The sequence below is a fragment of the Colossoma macropomum genome, unplaced genomic scaffold, assembly GCF_904425465.1.
Source record: "Colossoma macropomum unplaced genomic scaffold, Colossoma_macropomum, whole genome shotgun sequence".
NCBI classification, from domain to species: domain Eukaryota; kingdom Metazoa; phylum Chordata; class Actinopteri; order Characiformes; family Serrasalmidae; genus Colossoma; species Colossoma macropomum.
In genome coordinates, this window is record NW_023494788.1 from 28,420,232 (window position 1) to 28,441,451 (window position 21,220).

The 21,220-nt window shown below is 38.1% G+C and overlaps 1 protein-coding gene across 1 annotated transcript in view; it reads right to left on the reverse strand.

Annotated features, from left to right (window-relative positions):
* The window catches only part of zdhhc9 (zinc finger DHHC-type palmitoyltransferase 9), a 34,965-nt gene that overhangs the window by 10,492 nt on the left and 3,253 nt on the right, over window positions 1-21,220 (reverse strand). Inside the window, exons 2-5 of the mRNA XM_036569023.1 lie at window positions 12,937-13,097; window positions 4,424-4,582; window positions 1,730-1,867; window positions 821-869 (exon numbers count right to left, since the gene is read on the reverse strand). Of these exons, the coding sequence (XP_036424916.1) occupies window positions 821-869; window positions 1,730-1,867; window positions 4,424-4,582; window positions 12,937-13,097 (507 nt within the window). The remainder of the gene's footprint in view (window positions 1-820; window positions 870-1,729; window positions 1,868-4,423; window positions 4,583-12,936; window positions 13,098-21,220) is intronic.

The window sequence follows — 21,220 nt, forward strand, 5'->3', positions numbered from 1 at the left end:
TTATTCAAATTATAATATTATAATGTTTAAGAAATGTAAAGAACACTATCAAAAAACTATGAATCCAGTGATTTTTTTCAACATTTCACACATTAAGCCGCACTAAATCATATTAAACTGACTAATTACGCTCTCTTTGTAATCAAGCATGCAGTTGGGACATGTTTTTTAAGTACTGATGACATTTACGATTTGCTGAGAAAAGCATTTTGAGACGTATTATGACGTAATTGATCATGATAACAATTCTGGCCAGCCCTACAGTCTGTAACTGCACACCTAAATAGAGGTCCTATAAGGTATGTGGACCTCATAAAGTCACCAGTGAGGGTAATTACAAGGCAGATGTTTCCAATACAGTGGACAGTAAGTGCATATTGGTTATACCGTATAGTTCACTGTATGGTTTACTGCACTGCAAACAGCTGCCTGTTTCTCTGAGCTATAATTTCCTAAAAAGAGCTCATCAGAGAACGTTTCCTCTTTATGTTGGGTTTGAACTAGCTTCGCCAGTCTTTCTGGTCAGCATGGTAACTGCTGAACTCTGATATTTTATGGGCTTAATATCTGAGACTTGTGTTGGCTGTATAAATGCTTTTATGAGCTCAAACGTGCTGACACTCAGAGAAAATGATCTGCACAACGTAGTAATAAATTTGTCCACGTGAGAATGCAACTCATGTGAAAGGTTATTAAAGTTATAAAGACATGTTTCTTTGTTGTTCCATAATAATCACTCAAGTAGTAAGTGTTTATAAGGAAGGGATCTTATTGTGTAGTGAGGCAGGCTGCTGGGGCCTAAATGTCTCAAAAAGGATATGTTCCAGGGGTTTCCTTAAGAGTGTTCAAAAACCCTGAGTCCACCGAGCCTGTAGAAAGAACATGACAAACTGTATTCATTAAAACATATAATTATGTACATATACTGTACCCATCCTAGTACGTCTTTTTCTCACTCTCCTTCATTATTAAAAGAGCGACACCTCATACAGTGATTCCTCACACGTATAAACCCACCCACACACCCAGCCAAGCTTCCCTCCGACCCCCACTGCGCACCCAACCCGGGCTCATTATGCCAGCTCTGCTCATTTGTATTCCCCTCACTTATTATATAGCATTAAAAAATCATGCTTTAAAATTAGGGATGACATTCAGCCTGCGTTATGCCCTAAATCGTGATCACAGGCTCCGAGCTAATTAGGCAGACTCAAAGTCTATTCACAAGACTACAGCACACGGTGGAATTCCTGCACTGCTTCTCGATCCTTTTCGACTGCACTCTCTTCCTCCACCGCCCCCCCCGAACCCCCCCACGCTCACTCACTCACCCTCATCCTCCCTCACTCCCTCCCTCCCTGCCTGTCTCCTGCTGTCTTTGCATGGGAGTAGTCTGAAGCAAAGGAAGATGAAAGGCAAGGCATGTCAACCAGCCGCTAACTGAAGCGCATCAGGGGCCTTTAGAAGATATGGAACCTTCTCCCGCTTTAATAATCCTGAGAGAGCTTATTATCGTGGCATTAACCACACTGTTCAGTGTTGGCAAGGTAAAGCAGACGTGGATTTCTGACACCCCCCCCACCACTGAAGACCTTTATGTAAACACTAACAGCCTGGAAATATCGATCGGTGGCCTCATCTCTGCATATTGCTGCTTTATCTTCACTGAAGGCATGGAAATGTAATTTCTACACAAACACACTTGGGTGCAAAGGTTCATAACACTCACGCAGTGCAACGTGGACGATGTCGAAAGTGAAGATGTAGATGGTGAGGAGGGAGAGGGAGAGCGTGAACAGGTAGAAGTAGCGGTAGTTCCTCTTCCCCACGCAGTTCCCAACCCACGGGCAGTGATGGTCAAAACGATCTGTATGAGAGAGAAAGAGGGAAAGAGAGAGAGAGAGAGAGAGAGAGAGAGAGAGAGAGAGAGAGAGAGAGAGAGAGTGAGAGTGTTTTGGTATCAGTTACAGATTTGATATGATGATTGCGCAGAGTAACTGGAAGGGAAAGCTCTGCCTATTAGCGCTGCCTATAACGATTATAATAGTAATTACATAATCTACAGATTATTTTGCCAATTAATCAAATAATGAGAGGCCAAACAACTTCAGAATTACAAGAAATATTTTTACATGTATAATTTTCAATAATATGAAAGCAATTTGGTTGCATATAATTGTACAAAATTATTCTAATATGAAAGTCCTGTTCAACTCCTGCACAAGATTTACAACTGGTAGGAATAAATTATAATAACCGGTAGGAATAAATTAAAATTAAGTATTTTAGATGTGTCCAGAATGATAAATACAGCTGTAGAACACTCTAAAATAACTGACAAAGTTGTACATCAAGAATTAAGTCATAATTCACAATGTCTCTGAAAGACGCAATACACACACAGCCGACAGATCTGAAAGAACTGCTTCAGATCAACAGCTTTCTACATTTGGCCTACATACTGGAGAGCAGACCTAGCCCCTGGGCACCAGCTATGAAGAAAGGTTGGCGAGGTCCACTCCGTGTGTGTGTGAGGAACAGACGGAGTGTAGCAGGTGCACGCAGCCCAGACAGACGGCCCTGTGTTCACAATGACTGTGCAGAGAGAAAGAAACCTGAGCCTTCACTGTGCTCTGCAATCTCAGCCCAGAGCTCACCTCTTTCAGAGTGCACGTGTGCATGTGGAGCTCATACACTGCTTCTGGCTCATCACTCAACAAAGTGGAATTATCACAGAGTATTCACATGGCATGCTTGAGTACATCAGAGGTGGACCCATGCTATGCATGCCTTCATTTAAAGACCCACTGCACTCCTATTGGATGGCTTTTTACGATTACATAGATTGGTATGTGTGTCATATGTGTTACTATAGCTGAAAGTATACATTTTATCATTGAACACATTGGCTTTCTCAGTACTTCCATTACAAAAAGGCATTTTGTGGGATGCTACGTAGCAGCTTAGTTTTGCACATCACAAAAAAGCTTGAACCCCTTATGGCCCATTATATTAAAGTATGTTAGGACATGGCAACAGAAAAGTTGGAGCAGAGCAAGCACTAACACAGCCAACATGATGTTTTAAATGTTTGAACCTAGCACAAAAAGTTTGCAGTTAGCTAAAATAGATAAATGATGGTGGTTTTATAAATTATGAAGGTGTAGCAGTGGGTAGTATGGCTAAAAACATATATTACAACTATTTTTGTGTGTATCACGACATAATGTATTTACATAGATTGTTTTCCAAAAGCCCTTTTGTAAGCTTAAATAAACCTTTTTTTGGTCGATTTCCAATGGCATATTACTCTGATATGCCCTTTCACTTCTAACAAAAATCATTCCACAATATTTTTATTGGGCAAAATATTGAAAGTAAAAATGAACAATATATAGACAGATGTCAATATTGCTTTCTAACCCTAATAAGTCATTTGTCTCATGCATGCGTCTCTTATACTCTGACTTTGGACAATGGTCATCAGATGCTGCTGGAATTACAAGCCTTTCATGTTATCAGTACTATCTGAAAAGCTGAGGAGCCTCTCAGCTTGTAGTGAGGAACAGGGTTAGACCATGGCTTTGCCTGAAGTTGCTGGTTGAGCGAGGGGTGCCGTAGACAGTGCATGGCAAAAGCTAGCTATTCTCCACTCTAGGCTAAGGTGTAACTGATTCTGTTATCTGTTTATTCGACAACCTTCAACAATCTGGACTGAATTACCTTAGACTGCAACCCACTACAGTGTGTTCTGCACTGTTTGTACGTTGCATTATACACGTTTATTTCAGGCATATTTGTATAACGATAATGACAAAAGTTAAATCTTTTCTTTCTTCAATCGGTATACCAAATAAAGCGGGATATCACCCCCTATTATATTTTATATTCCACATTTATCTAATAAGTTGTTAAATATGATAGGTAAAGCTGTCCTTGTAGCAGGTAGCAGCACCTTAGCATGCTACAGCTTCTCACACCACAACACCAGTTTCATTCCAGATCACCAAAGCTTCATTAATGCAAATTTAGAGAATAAAGAATCAAATCTGAGGGAGGTCACCTGATTTTGTCTGTGAATCCTTTAGCTGCGCTACTCTTGCTAAACTACACTTATGAGCACCAGAGCAGAGCAACTGTTGTTTAACTTATGGTTTAAAATAAGCTCTATTCAAATCTCCAAACAAACAAAAAAAAACTTCATAGAAATCAACACACAAACAAAAGAAATCCAATTCTGTGGCACTTTTGATGAATCACTCACAAACAACCCAGCAAAGGCATTTCAGTTTAGTATTCAGCTTTACAGCAGCCATCCATATAAACAGCACTGGCTCCACCACTATTTGTAATGGTTTCTAGAAAGAGCTATGGTGCTCTGGAGTGTCCTGAGAGTGCAGACAGACAGCAGTGGTCCACTCACCCACACAGTTGTCACAGATGCTGCAATGGGAGGCGCGAGGAGGCCTGAAGATCTTGCAGGTGTAGCAGTACTTCAGCTTGACGATTTGGTTGTTGATCTGCACGTTCCTGATGCGGGGAGGAGGCCGCTGACCAGCCTGGATGTTGCCATTGGCTGCTTCTGCAAAACGAGGGTGGCATAATACATCATTAGTTTATTTATGTTGCAATATTGACTTTCACAACACTGATGTCACAAAAGGCACTAACTGCTTTGAGTGCTTTGAGTGTCCTGACCTGTTTCTGAATATACAACCCTAATTCCAAAAAAGTTGGGACATTGTGTAAAATGTAAATAATAACAGAATGCAATGATTTGCAAATCTCACAGACCCATATTTTATTCACAATAGAACATAAAATACAAATCAGATGTTTAAAGGGAGACATTTTACCATTTCATGAAAAATATTAACTCATTTAGAACTTGATGGCAGCAACGCATCTCAAAAAAGTGGGCACAGGGGCAATAAAAGGCTGGAAAAATAAGTACTAATAAAAAACAACTGGAGGAGTAATTTGCAACTAACTCACATGACTGGGTATAAAAAGAGCATTTTAGAGAGGCAGCGTCTCTCAGAAGCAAAGATGGGTAGAGGTTTACCAATCTGCGAAAAACTGCATATGAAAAAATTGTGCAACAATTTCAGAAAAATGTTCAACATAAAATTGTGAAGAATTTGGATATCCCACCATCTACAGTACATAATATCCTCAAAAGATTCTGAGAATCTGGAGAATTCCTTGTATGCAAGGGACAAGGCCGACGGTCAATACTGGATGCTCGTGATCTTCGTGATCTTCCAACACAACAGCATGGCTTTGCAGAAAAAGAGCCCAGGTGCTGAACTGGCCTGCCTGCAGTCCAGACCTTTTACTAATAGAAAACGTTTGGCACGTAATGAAATGAAAAATCCGGCAAAGAAGACCCAGGAGTGTTGAGCAGCTAGAATCCTACATCAGACAAGAATGGGACAACATTTCTCTCCCAAAACTCCAGCAGTTGGTCTCCTCACTTCTCAGACATTTACAGACTGTTGTTAAAGTAAGAGGGGATGCTACAGAACGGTAGACATGGCCCTCTCCCAACTTTTTTGAGATGCGTTGTCCTAAATGAGTTAATATTTTTCATGAAATGGTAAAATATCTCACTTTCAACATCTCATATGTGTTCTATGTTCTACTGTGAATAAAATGTGGGTATATGAGATTTGCAAATCATTGCACTCCTACACATCGTCCCAGCTTTTTTGGAATTGGGGTTGTACTTTACATGGATAAATCAAGGCACTCACATGATCCAACAAATGTAAATCGTTTTGTTAAAAAAATAAATAAATAAATAAAGGGATACATTTTAACATGACATCAATGATTCACTAATATGTTTTCAGTATATTGTAAGTTACATCATGATTGCAATATGAAATTCTGCAATAGGAGCGGCCGATATGGCAAAAATAAAACACTGCGATACTTCCAGGCATTTTCAAGATGCACAATATGCATCACAATAGTTCTTCCTGAAGTCTGATAAGTTGGAACAGTCAAAATAGCACCAGTAGTGCCACATTTAAAAAAATACTAGCATACAATGTGTATACAACAATTATTGTTCAGTGTTTTACAAACATGCAGTTGGTCTGTACTGACAATATTCACAAGATGCTCAGAAAAGCTTTTTGTGAGGTAATTTATAACAATTAGGGTGATGGACTTTGACAAATAATGATTGATAATCAACCACAAGCTTAAAATCAAGAATCCTTCAAAATATCAGTTCTAAAGTGTATAGTTCCGGTTTAGAGAACTGATTGGCTGAGTTAAAAGCCATTGTAATATTTCCGATAAACAGCACACTTTTCACTTTTTCGATCCTCCTGAACACCACTATTTTTTAGTTGTGCACTTCTTTTTTTGTAAGCCTGTCTAATGGAACCAACTGCCTATTGCATGCTCACACATACAGTTCCTCAAAAAATGTTCCTCAATTTGAATAATAAATGTGCCTATAAGAATTGCTGTTTATTGCTATTGGTTTATTATTGTTGCTGTTTATGGGTTTTTAACTTAGTATTTGCTGAGTAATTGTCTATTTTATAGTCAATGGTTAATTGTTAATCGTGTACATCCCTAATCACAATAATGATAAATACTGTTATATTCACCACCTCTATTATGCAACTACAGTCATATGCAAAAGTTTGGGCACCTCTGGTGAAATTACGTTTTGTTCATTTTTTGGTATAATCCTCTACAGCAGGGGTGTGAAACTCAACCACTCAGAGGGACATTTTAAAAAAATCTCAACAAATCCATGGGCCAGAGAATGCCTATATTTTATTTTGTCTTTAATTAACATTTTGCTACAAACCAAACTGAGTATGGTTTATTCAAAATACACAAAAACTTCAACAGTAAAATATAGGTACTTGTAGTAAGCCTTAAAATATTGCATGAATACTTGAAATATTCAAAATTTAAATGGCTCGGTCTTTTAAAACTACTTATTTGCTTGAACTAGACATCTGGCATCTTTTCTTTGCTGCAAGTTCATTCATACTTGGGCCCAATTTCTGAGCTGCTGAGCAAACATGAAGTGTTTATATCGGCTGAACTGCATTTAGTATGTTTGGAGATATGAGTGGTGTGGAACTGTGTTGAATTGTGTAGAATTGAGGTGTAACCGCTGTTCTACTGACTGTTTTTGGGGTAGGAGAGTTGGAGCGCACGTTACGTTGCAGTGCATGCTGGGGACTGTAGTACAGTGCATGCTAAATTTAACATATTGGGCAAATATCTATCTTGGGCAAAAGTTATAGTACATACTATATTTTGTGTTTCTTTTTTCCAATACGTCAAACTCAGCAAATAAATAGAAATTGTGCACTAAAATTGCCAGAAAAAATGTCATATGTCAGTTTGTTCTCTGTAGAGAATGTGTTAACTTTTTCATTTAGACAATTAACCAAATTTTGAAGGGTGTTCAAACTTGTGAATTGCAATATGGAATTTCATCCATGTCATGCAGCCCTAGATCTGCGCTCATGTATGTTTTACATGTATGAAGTTGTGTTTTGAATCAGAATAACTGAAGGCCACACAAAAAGACACACACACACACAGCAATGATGTCCTTTACAAAACACAGCACACACACACACACACACACACACAAATCAGAGCCAAGAACCCTGAAAATGTCAGAGCAGGCACTGCTGAGAGCGTCCACTCCCACACAACATAACCCACTGTGTTATTACCTGTTATCATAGCCGCGCTTCTACAGTTTAGGCTAAAACTGTCAGTCTAATGGGCCGTTCTCCAACATGTGGAGAATAAGCACTACAGTATAAGCAAAAGGCTTCTGATTTCTGTAGAACCAGAAGAAGAGTTTTCCAAAACGTCTGTTGTATGTTTTCCATTGTACCATTAGGCTACATGAGACAATGTATTCTGGGCTCAAGGGCAAAAAATTTCTAATTCAACAACAAATATTGTTAGGCTGCTTTATGTTTGAGGACTAAAAGCATTTTACTGGGAAGGAAAAAGAATCTGCTAATTTATTATAAGTAGATTGCAAATTAATGCTGTAATCAGTTAAATGAACGGCTGATTATTTCTTTGCACACATTAACCCTATTTGATTTCCACTGGTCTGCTGCTGCTGCTTTCACATTAGCAATGACAGAATGGATTGTGTTGAAAACACAGGACGGGTCGGTGTGAAGTGCTTTCTGTTTGTCTGCCTTTGCAATTGCATTCTGGAAGAACGTTGGCATCCTATTAGTATTCATTCAGGTGCCAGCCTTTAATGGGTTGAGGGGACTGAAGAGCGCAGCTGGCCTCTTCATCAACATGCCTGCGCTAGTTAGCAGCACATCTATTCCCGCAACCAACGCAATCACTCCGTCTGGCACGCACGCATGCACACGCACGCACACACACACACACACACACACACACACACACACACACACACACACACACTTTAAATAAAGGAATAGCATATTAAAGCTCTGAAAATGGAACAGAGATGGAGAGGAAATTTACTCTGAGTAATGAATTTCTTTGCTCGGCCGCAGCAATCTAACAAAGCTGTCTTCTCAAGGAGACACAAAGTTCAGTTGGGGATCATGAACATGGTGTAGTGCAGTATGGGGAAACATACGGATTACTGGACCAGTTTTGCAAGAAAAATGTGGCAACGCCAACAGCCGTCCTGCTCCTGGACATAGCTGAACATTAGCAGGAGTGCTCATTTATCAGCTGTGTAGTTTAAAGTCTTCCTGTCTCTGCTCCACACCCACTCTTCCTGAAGGTGCCGAGAGGGAGAGGCAGAGGAAGGGAGGATAGAGGAGGAGCGAGAAAAGCATGCATCTTCAGCAGAGCCAGCGGCAGCCCACGGAACAATAGCAGGGTGGGGGTGGGGATGCAGAGGAGGGTCGACTGCAGACAGCTTTATCCCTGCAGAGATGGGCGAGGCAGGACATACCAGTGTGTCTGTGTAAAGGAGCATGTTTTTCTATAAATAAATTAGAAGCAAAAAAAATTGCTCAGATGCTCATTTGTCATATGCTGATGTTTAGTAACTGTTTTGATGTGTTCGAAGGGATCCATCCCTTCTGTTTCCTTAAAGGAACAATGACTGGATGTTCCAGCAAAAGGATGTAAACTGCCATGCTGCTCATCAAGAGAGGGACGTTTTTAGGAGGAGGAAATTAAGGTGATGACACAACCAGCATAATCGCCAGTTACAAATCCTAATGAGATCTTGTAGTACTATATCAGGAAATGTGTAGAGAAAAAAATCCAAATACTATGAATTGCCTGTAGCATAGTTAAAAACTGTTACCAACACAACGGCTAGCAGTGATAAAAGTACTCGTGAACTGTAATAAAACAAGCACAAGCTTTCAAAATTACAAAAGCTAAATCTAAACTATAACATTTACCGTAACATGAACGAAAATTGACAAAAACAAATTTGGTAACAATTTTCTTGAACCATGCCACACCACACTGCCATAATGCTGTCATAAGCGGTCATCAATTGTCATGACACATTTTGTTAAATTAAGTAACAGTATTATGCTACCATTACCGTTAACCGCCCATTGTATGTCGCATAAATTGTGACATGTATTTTTTTTTATTTATGTATACAAACCAACCGGTCACTTCAAGTACACTGCCTTGTATCTACACACATCCATTTTATCAGCTCCACTTACTCTATAGGTGCACTCTGTAGTTCCACAAATGTAGACTGTAGTCCATCTGTTTCTTTGCAAACTTTGTTAGCCCCCTTTCACCCTGGGTCAATAGTCAGGACCCTCAGAGGACCACCACAGAGCAGGCATTATTTGGGTGGTGGATCATTCTCAGCACTGCAGTGACACTGATGTTGTGGTGACGTGTTAGTGTGTGTTGCGCTGGTATGAGTGGATCAGACACAGCAGTGCATTTAATAAAGTGGCTAGTTGGTCTACGTTTTTATATGTATCAAGCACTAAAGTACACTAGGCAAAACTATTTTTTGCCATTTTCATACATTTTCGAATGTACTTCATAAAAACACTTTCCATATTTCTTTTCCATATGGGTATAATATATTATAACATCTGATGTCATGATGACTAACTACACTTTGCAAAAATTTGCATGTGACAGCTGTCATGACATCAAATATTATGGCATCTGTCATGACAATTATTATCGCTTTGATGCATTTAGTTCTTGTCAGGACAAAAAAAAAATTGTGCTTTGTGAGTTGTAATAAATCTCACATAACAGTAGTTTATATAGAAATTATGCATTTTGAACCATTTATCCACCTCTTGTCAAATACCTATGATTATGGAGGACCAGATTTGCCAAAATGAAAAATAAATAAAATTAAAAATAAATGACTTAAATAAATGACATAAATTAATATATGAAGTAGAATTGCAAAGAATAATGGTGATAAATCTAAAAATAAATAAATATACATAACAATTAATATATTAATAATTAAAATCTTACATAAATTAATATGTCTGCATTTATTTGTCTGTTTAGTAATTTACTAATTTTTGTATTTATTTTTTTTTGTTATTTATGTTTCTTTATTAACATTTTTTCTGTTTTTCTATTAATTTATTTTATTAATTTATTTCCATAACTATTCATTTCTATATTTATTTATTTCTCTAGTTATTTCTGTATTTCCTTGTCCTTATGCTAATAAAGGGACTGTCAGTCAATGATGTCACAGCGTCTTAATACTCCTATTGGTTGATCGATGTCAGACTCTGTAGATCGATTGTACATGTCGTGCTCTCTCAGTGGTAACTAAGGACAAGACAGTACAATAATGGCTTCTTACAGCAGCAGACAGTCAGAGATCAGAGAGTCTTGGCTGATCTGGCTGAAAATGTAGGTCCGGATTGTTTACTCTTTCGTGTGGAGGCTGTGGGGACAATTTGATCCATTTTGGTGCCTCTGCTGATACAGAGGGCGACCCCGTAGTGTTCAGAACTTTGGAGGAGGTGGTTCATTGTCTTTTCCTGCAAAATTCAGATCACTCAGACATTTGGATGCCCTTCTCACATATGGCCTGTGGAAGCCATCGAGAGTTATTTGGCAGGTTTGTCTGTCCGTGCCGTTCTTTATGGAGTTGGTGAAAGAACAGTTTAATCAGCTCTTCTCCTCCTGGTCTTGATTGCTAAGCCTGAATGTGAAAAACACGCCCCCTCATTATCACATGAACGAAGAAATACAGAAATAAATAAATGAATTAATGAAAAAATAAATAAATGAATTGATGAAAAAATAAATAAATGAATACATGAATCAAAGAACAAAGCGAACAATTGTTAAAAATATAGATATGGAAAAAATATAAAAATGGCATTAATAAAACAAAATAAATAATACAGAAATAAATAAATTGAGAAATATATAACTGCAGAAAAAGGAAATATGTGTATAATTACAATCGCAATAAGCAGTATATACTTTATTTAGTTTTTTTATTTATTGATTAATTTACTGAGCCATTTATTTTTTAAATTTTATTTATTTTTCAATTTGGCAAATCTGGTCCTCCATAATGATCACAGCTTTCATCATAATGCCTAAAAACTAAAACTATATATAACTATAAAACTATATATAAACTAAAGTAAAACTAAAAATAAACTAAAACTTTTAAAGCTTAAAACTTGCTCAAACTAAAAACAATTAATCTTTCAAGCCCTAACGTGGTCAGTCTCATGAAACTGCCTCAAAATATGTCCAAAAAGGTTTTTGGTATTCTTTACCCTAATTTTCATTACCGCAAATGTGTTTCTCATTAACTAAATTTATAATGTTTCTGCTTTTCTTAATTAAAAAGATTAATTGAATTGTGGTTACATCTCTTTACTTTAATGTTTTTCTTGTAAACTCTAAGGATACAAACCAAAACGACAACAAGAAACTAAATGTTATGTGCAAACAACCTTATGTGGCACAAATAAAAAGAAAAAACCTAATAGTCAATGTGTTAATGTATTAAGATAAAACTGCAAAACACTGCAGAATATTTATAAAGTATTAGCTTTAAATACTTAGTCTAACAACATTATACAAACTGTGAACAGAATAGTGGCGAAGAAAAGTTATTTACAGATTTATTTCTCTACTGTTACAGTAAAGGGAATTTGGTCACTTAAATTGGAAAAAGTTACTAAAAATCTATTTAAAATCAATTAAATCATTCAGGTTTATTTTTAATAAATTCAACCAGTTGTCACTCTTTGTATATCCAAAAAAAGAGAATACAAAGCTTTTCATTTTTTCAAACAATTTGACATTTGTTTGTGAGAATACAAAACTACGCGGACAAACACACTACGCAACAATGCCTGTGACTGGTCCAAAAGAGGGATGCCATAAATCAAAACCGGTGAGCCAAAACACAATCAGAAATAAGTGAGCTGGTTTTAGCTTCATGCAACCTTGCAAGCTTCATTCTGCTGAGAGTACACTGTGGCCTTGGCATACACTCTTAGCTGTCTATTTCCTCTATTTGCACTGACTAACATCAACTTAAATGAAAGGATGGCAAAACCATATAATGTGAAGACTCTTCATACTCAATATCAAATACAACCACTTTATTAACACCTCACATAGAGAACACTTAGACATCACTGCCAGGTAGCTGCCCCTCTCAAAAGGATAGTGACTCAGTTAGCTTGCAATGACGCTATGCTAAGCATCCTGCTGATCAGGAGGAAGAGGCAGATGAGATCAGATCACATGGATGAATGCACCAAATAGCCTGTAAACACAGAGCATAACTAAATAATGAATAAATCAGCATAGAAGGCCTGTCTCCACCCTGCTTACGCCACCAGGCTTCTGCACTATTCATACCACTGTTCACCTCTCTGTCACATCACTAACCATGCCCTCCCTTACATTCCTGAAATCACAAATACTCACCAATCTCCATCTCGATGAAGTTGGCCTCCTCAGGCAGGGCACGGGGTAGCACGCCTGGGTCACTGAAGCTGGTCCTCAGCAGCATGGCCATGACAAAGAGGAAGAGCACCACAGCAAAGACCGGGATGGCAGCAGACAGGTGGACGGCCAGGTACGGGCACCTGCAGGGGTCAAAACATCAAACGCCTGTGTTCAGTTTACAGAGTTCATTCAAGGATTAGATGCTGGAACATGTAGCCCAAAGCGGAAGTTAGAGATGCCCTTGATACACCACAACATGCAACAGGATGCCCTGTAGGCTCAACAATGCTGCAGAAGTAAACAGAGGAAATATGTGGTGCATTTCTCATGAGATAACATGATGAAAAAATACTAGGAAAAAAAAACTAAAAATGTGTAAATAAATAAATAAATTTATAATAAACACAGAAAACTTGGATTAGCATTCCATTTGAGGACTGTAAAAAGAAACTGTAAAAAAAAAGTTACAAAATAAGAACAAAAAGAAAAAAGAACACCAGAAAAACAGCCTGGACCAGCATTCCATTTGAGGATAGTGCGATGATCGAGGATCAGATATCATCCTCTCTTGTATGGTGATTTGATTGGCACTCCTAATCTATGGTGCTTTTTGCATTCCAATCTCTGAAAACTTTATTTAATACACCATTATTTTGTTCTTAAAATAACAGAGATGCACCTACACTAAAGTCCAAGCCAGACAATAATCAATAACTACATTCACATGCACTGAATAGCCCAAGTGAATCCTTTGTTGGTCAAAGAAATTGGACTGAACCAAAGGTTGTATAAAAGATCTGTCCATTTACAGTCCTGTTTAAATGCAAGCCAACATAGTCTGACTTTACACTGTGAAACACCTCCTTCATGACACACATGAAGTTTATTTGGATAAGACTATTCTGCCTTTTAAAATACCTTTGCTGCTCTTTTCTCCTCACTTTTAAATATCTAATGATGTCTGACGAAAATGTTTAACATAAGAAACGTCTCTTCCGCTTTGCAAAAGTGTGAGCCTAAGCTTAGGTCGACTAAGACCTGAGTCAGACTCCGACAATCAAACTGTGCTACATGACCATAACTTAGTTAGACTATCAGTCTTAATCAGATAAATACTGAACCACTGGCGTGCATGCAAACGTACTTAGTGTTTCCATTTGTGTATCTGCCAATGACAATGCAGTTGCTGATTTTTTGGATTTACCACATGTAACCACCAATATAGACAATAACAGAATGAATTAAACAAACAGATTATGCTGATATGCCAATTCGGTCCTGTCAATATAATGGTTATCACATTGCATTATTGAGACGTGAACAAAGTCACTCAAAGTGGTTTGAGTTGAAATCGTTCTCTACAGAGAAACGTATCAACACAGATTTCTTTACAGCGGTGCTGATAGGAACCAGGAGTCAGGCTACATCTACTAACTACACAAAATCCTAAAATCAAATTGGTATAGATATTACGATTTTAAAAGATATTTAATAAAGGTTGGAACTCTGGCAAAAAAGGCTACAATGCCTCTCTAGAACCTGTGACCATGACTGATAAAGGTGTTGCTTCAACCATACAGAAGATAAATAGTGCTATTCTATAGCCACAGCAGAGAGCGCCTCTGAGTCTGGGATAATATTTACAAAAGAAAACATTCTTTCTCCCTCAGGCCCAGCCATTTACAGAAGAATCCAGGCAGTTCTCATAAATTTGTGGGTGACTTGGGCACTCTAAAAGCCCTTCCCAGTGCTCTGGCCACAGGCTTGCTGCAGATTGGCCAACCCTACAGGCCACTGCATTGAGCTATTAATAGTGGAGGCTCTGCTCTCCTCCTACTCAGCTGCATGTGGAGCACTCCCGCACCGCCAAACGTATGGATAATACATCACTGTGGCAGGCCCTGTGCTGGGCCTCAGAGGGACGATTTGTTACATTTGTTGTCATAAATACATCAGCAGTACAACTTGGGCTTGAATGCAGAGGGAGTGAACAGAGATGTAGCTGAAGAAGCACAACTGCTTTTCCATTACGATAATTTCCTGCCTGACAGGTAGAGTCAAGTTCAACGATAAGCTGCCCTGGCTATAACTGCATAGACCAGTTAGGTGAGTCAGCACAAATGAGCAAGAGCAACATAATGGTGTTCTACCAGTGGGACAGGTTTGGTCGGTTTGGTACATCGCAAGAGGTGAACATAAAGGACAGAGGGAAAAAATCCTGACAAAACTAGTCGATACAACTTTCCACTGCCTCAAGCCTGAGTGGGACACAGCAGGCAAGAGAGGGATGGAAATAGGGAGAGCTCAATGCACACGTGTGTGTGTGTGTGTGTGTGTGTGTACTACAGCGTCCTTGTGCTGATGATTACTATATATCGAAGGCAAGCTCCATCATCATTTCCCATCACTGCTCTAAGCTTCCCGGGCCAATCACGCTGATGCACACATGCTCTCATGGCCTCAGCAATCAACAGAACTCCAAACTACTAAATCACTGATTCCATTTTCTCAACTCAAATCTCATGAATTACTGTCAGACTGCAACCTCTTTTGCTGTTTTTAACCAGGGGTATCGAAACACACTCTCACTTCATTGAACTGCTAGAGATTCGCTGTAAATTTGTATGATAATCAGAGACGCACCAAAATAAAAATTCCTGGCTAAAAAGAAAGCTTTTGAATACGTGATAACCAAAAAAATACATAATAAACATAAAAAATACAAGGCAATAAGTAAGTACAAAAAAACAGTGTCCCTGACAATAGAAAAGATTTGGTCACTCTAGGTAATGAGCACTATCATTTTTTATTCGCAATTTTTGTCATTAAATTTTTATCACTGTTTCTCATTTTTATTACCATTTATTTATTACCAATTATTTAGAAATTAGTATTAGATTTTGACACTTCGTTATAGGACTATATGATAATGCACATAAATCCTCCAACTGATCTCTCTTACAGTAAAACATAGAGCTTAAGGGATGAACCTATTGCTTTTTTTTTTGCCATTCAATGTTTTTATATAGATATCTTAAATGTGCATTGAAATATTTCAGCATCTGTGAAAGGTCATGTATAGTAAGTTTTTATTTAGATAAAGAGAAATTCCGTTTTTTTTTTTTGTTCTGTGCAAATAAACTGTTAAGAAGATAAACATGAGAGGGGCAAGCCGTTCTAGAGTAATATATCAATTCAGAATTGTTTACAGCAGTTCTGATATGAACAAGTGAGAAGCATTAATGCCTTTAAATATCAACATCAACCGGCAGGTCAACATATAAAATTAGCTCTTCGACTAAATCTCCCACATTTACATTATGAATTAATGATACTGATTAATGTGTATTGTCCATGTGAAATAAACATAAAGTAAAGCAAAAGCTACATCACAGAAAGCTGTTACACTTTCTGTGAATGTGCTGCTTGATGACCACACAAAAATCTCACCCACATGTTTTACAATAGTTAATAATTAGACAATGTTTTGACCTAAAACATCATTTTTAAAATATAGAAATGACTATATTTGTGTTATAGACATTGTAACACCTGGTTCCTGTCACCACCACTGCAAAGAAAGTCTTTACAATGGATTAAAACACGTTGTTTGCATCTCAAAGACTAAATTATGTAAAAAATACAGAAAACAAAATCAGTGGAATTCCCCTTTAACAAGGGATATCACAATTACACTACATAAAAACATCTCATCAACTAAAAAATTACCTGATGCAATGAATTCATGGTGATTCATCACCAATTTGTTTGATGATAATGTATATACATTCTCCTACTGATCCACAAAGCCTGACAGAAGAATTAATTTCTATGCATTCCTTAAATGTGCAGTAAAGTATTTTTTAAGTCTTTGAAAGGCCATGTACGTTTTGCTATTGTTCACTTAAGTCCATTTTCATTGTTTGGTGTTCTTTTAAAACTCTGATTACATGATTATTCATGTAAGAAATAGCAGATACTGAAGGCCCTACTTTTGACTTAAATATACCAACATACAAATGCTCATTTATGTAACTGGCCATCACTTTAATGAGAACCTTATTCTCCCTAAACAGCCGTGACTAAACAAAAATCTCCTTTTGCCTGCCCAGGCACAGATATAATTAAAGCACAGCGAAACAAACTTCAAACGCTTTCATTTTCCAGACACAGCAAATTGGAAAACGCATGGTGTTTAGACTACAACTAAAATTACACACAAGGAAAGTGTTTTAGGCTGCTTTTGTTATTTAAAAATTCAGATTAATGAACCCTTACACTTATCTGCGCTCACCCTACACCAGCACAAACACAGGCAGGCCAATCCTTCTAACTAGTGCAAATGCGCCTCTTTTTTCTCTAGTTGCTTTTTATGAGCCAATTGTTTTTCCACTTAGTGAGGCAAAGAGTCTTAGAGGGTGTGTGTACATGTGTGTGAGATAGGGAGGGAGAGATAGAGCGAGCAATAAGGGTTGGAAAGAAGCCGATCAATACTACTGCATTGGTCAGGCTGGTCTCTGGGTGGAGCAGGACAGATGGATGGGGGTGGGGGTACTTAGCCTTCATTACTAATGGCGTTTTAGAAGAGCATCTGTCATTGTGCCAGGGAGGCCAGTGAGAGGGACAGCGGGCAGAGAAATGGTTGTTTAAAGAAATAGAAAGGCGTAGGACTGGAAAAAAAAATAGTAGGTATCACACCCAGGGCACTTAAAGAGAGAGGTGACATCTACCTCCTACCATTAAAACCCAGCACAGAACAGGACAAAATCTCTTCACTTTTCATGCAGCATTATCCTAAAATGGCCTTGCTACAATAATTATTACCAGCTGTGAACCACAACTATTAGAGCTAGGCCTTTAGTTTGGGCCAAACGTGGTCAATAAATAAAAAAAAAAAAATACATCACTACGACAATGCTAATTCCTGCTACCATCCATATGGGATTTCTAACAGTATGTTAGCGCACATTAACATTTTTTGGACGTTCTAGATTACACACATAAACTGTACTTCATAGTAGTGACTCTTTCAGTAAAGAGCCCTGCTATAGAGCTACTACTAATTTTTAACAACTGACTGAATCCTAGTTACTTTCTATTTATTGTCAGTGATGTATCAAAACGTGATTGGTCAATTCCTCTCTCACTTTCTAATTTTTAATGTAACAGGTAAAGCTCCTGATTGACTAAGCAATGGGAGAGCTAGCTTGACTGTGTCTGTATCTACGCCCTAAGGGGAAAAAATATCCAAATTGGACAATATTGATTTCAATATTTGAGCCTTTATCTTTCTAAACAAAACTTAAAAATGAAGTATTACCTATTTTAAATCACTGAAGGTTCCTAGGTTCCTAAATGGTTCTTGGTTTAAAGAACTGTCTGATCAAAGGTTCTTTCGGGCACCAGACAAGGCTCTTCCATGGCATTACAACACAAGTATTAAGACTAGGGATGCACGGAGATATCAGAATAATAAATGGCATGGGCAGATATTTGCTAATAAAAGCATTGACAGATCCTTAGATTTGATATGAAACTGACAATCTATTTCTTACATACTGTAAGAGAACAAGGTTTAGGTGATGAAGGGTAGCTGTGAAAAAAATTAATCCATTTTATATATTTTACTGCATTTAAAACCCTCTATTGAAAAATGTCACATTTTTCCATAATGCTGATCCAGCCAGCTCCAGTTCCAATTTCAACATGTTATAAACATGTATGTATGTCAAAAAAAAACAGAAAAAAATTATCAGCATGGTGCCCAATTCTAATATTCCTAATTAAGAGTGTACATGTATGGTCATGGGGTGTAAAAGAAACACCAAAAAGGAGAAAAAATATATATACCTTCAGTAGCAGAACACGCTTTGCATGGTTATGCAAGCATAACAAAAAGGAAATACGGCCTCTTAGCAGAATTTGCCCAGCCCTATCAAAAGTCTGGCTGTATAAATTCACAGTCTTTACTACCGCAGCATTTACCCTTCTATGCAATTATGTACCAAAAATGTCCTCTTAAAACAAAACTGGCCTACACATAAAATGCATATCAGAACTAGTTTCAGGCAACATAAGATCTGTCCAATCAGCAGCATATTTAACCCTACTAAACCACCAAGTCATCTCTTCAGTGAAGGTAAAATATGTCCCTTTTTGCAATGCAAAGAACGTCACTGTACTATGTAATTATAGTGTGTGCTCAGTTCACCATCCAAGACCAAAAGACGTTTTGCATGAGCAAACTGAACGATCGTTTTGCTCTGACATCTCCCACTTTGTCCTGAGTGAAGTGGAAGTTTCAGGGTATATAAAAAGAATACAATACATGAGATGCCCTAAGTCCTAGCCTTTCTGTTTAAACTGCATAGTGTCTTTAAGAAAGAGAAGATGTCATGCTGTTATGCCTTTACACTGCCATTGCACTGAGAATTTCATGCCCTGCCTTGGTTAATTCTTAATAAAGAGTTTAGCTATTTAAGAACTGAGTGATGCACAGAGCAAATTAATTATGTACTGCTGCAAACCCACAGCAGAGCCAGGCAGCAGAATTCACATCCCCTTACAAAAGAAAACTCTACCAAGGACTCAGCTGTGTTGAAACAACAATCAAACATGAGAGCCCTTAGAAAACCTGGTATTTGGGAAGCCTTCTGCCACATTAGACCAAATCACAGCAGCCTCTGAGACGGCCATCTTGCTGGAGGTTCTGTGGGTCAAGACTCAGAAGCGCTTCATGCTGGCAGTTTGAAACTTTAATCCCCAGCAGATCCTCAGGCAACTGGCAGCTCCTACTATGGCCACAGCATGGACCGCAAACTATTCACTGATGTCAGAAAAAACGTATGTATCATTGTGTGGTTTCTGAGAGTAGGGCCCTGTTCAGACTTGGCATTAATACCTAACTTAAGTGATCTGATTGCTAGTGGACAGTAGGATATACAGCCTTTTACACCTGACATTTCAAAGGGTTTCGAAAGACCCAGTGATCACTTATGTTTGGATTTATAAACAAGGTAATTACAATCAATCATAATATGTTGTGTAGATAACTGCAATTAAATCACATCTGTCTTATTTGCCCAAATTTGACCCTAAAGAAAGAGTTTAAGAAAAAGCAGTGTATTTTGGACAAAATAAGCTTCATAAGAACGCATTTATTACTTTCGATAACTTAATAATGTTATTTTCATCATGTGAACGCAGGTGAACCTGTACATGAAAATACAGTTTCCAACTTTCATCAGCAGCGAGAGTAACAGTAGCTGCATGGCTGTACCCCTCTTGCTTCCATACCATTACGTGATGTTTTGTTTTGAGGTGAACTGGTGATTACTACTGCAGTGTTGCTTGGTTAGTTTGTTGCCTATTCATAAGCCTCCTTCAAGCACTGTCCAGCGTAGCAACATGAAGATGTTATTCAGTGCTATTGTTACTGATATAACTGATATTGCCAGTATCAGCGGTGTCCTTCAGTGAGAAATTCCTCCTAACAGTAGCTGAAAATAACTGGCTTTATCAAGAAAACCATCAATGGAACCTCTTACCAAGGTCCATACAAGAGGGCTACAGTTGCAGAATCATAAAAACAGCACATAAGCAGCTGGGCTACAGGCTGGAACCATGGCTAGTTCAAAGGGTCATACTAGGAAAATACGTCAAAAGCATAAAGGAAATGAGCGCCGTTAATAATTTATCACATTTTATTCAGATTATGTGGTTCATCAATTGAAATGTAAATAATAAATAATTATTAAAATCTTAAAATCCAGAGAGAGACAGTCAAAGAAAGGTGCTTTTCTGTAAAAATCAATTCAGTGCATTTGCCCTAAAACACATTACTGCAGGGTGGAGAAGGAAGTATTTAGCCTACTGATAAATGAGTTACACGGAAGTGCTGCCTGAAAATAAATCCATCTTTGAAATAATAGAGAGACGAAAGCCAAGTCCAAAGGCTCTAGTATGAAGGGATAATCTTTCACCTCTAAAGAACTGAAAATCACTGACACACCCTAGTCACTGCACTGTGGCAGTTGTAACGGCACTAAATGGACAGAAAAGACAAGTCTATGGCTATGAGGCATGTCTTGCCTAATGACAGAGGCCCCAGTTTCACTGCCCTTCAAACAGAAAAAGCGAGACAGATGTGTGCCTCTAGGCCCCTTATTTCTGAGACATTGTTAAAATCCTCTGGCCCTGGTCACAGCAAGGTCAATACAATGCCTTCCCTCTGCCCCCTTTAGCACACAGCTCAGTGTGTTCA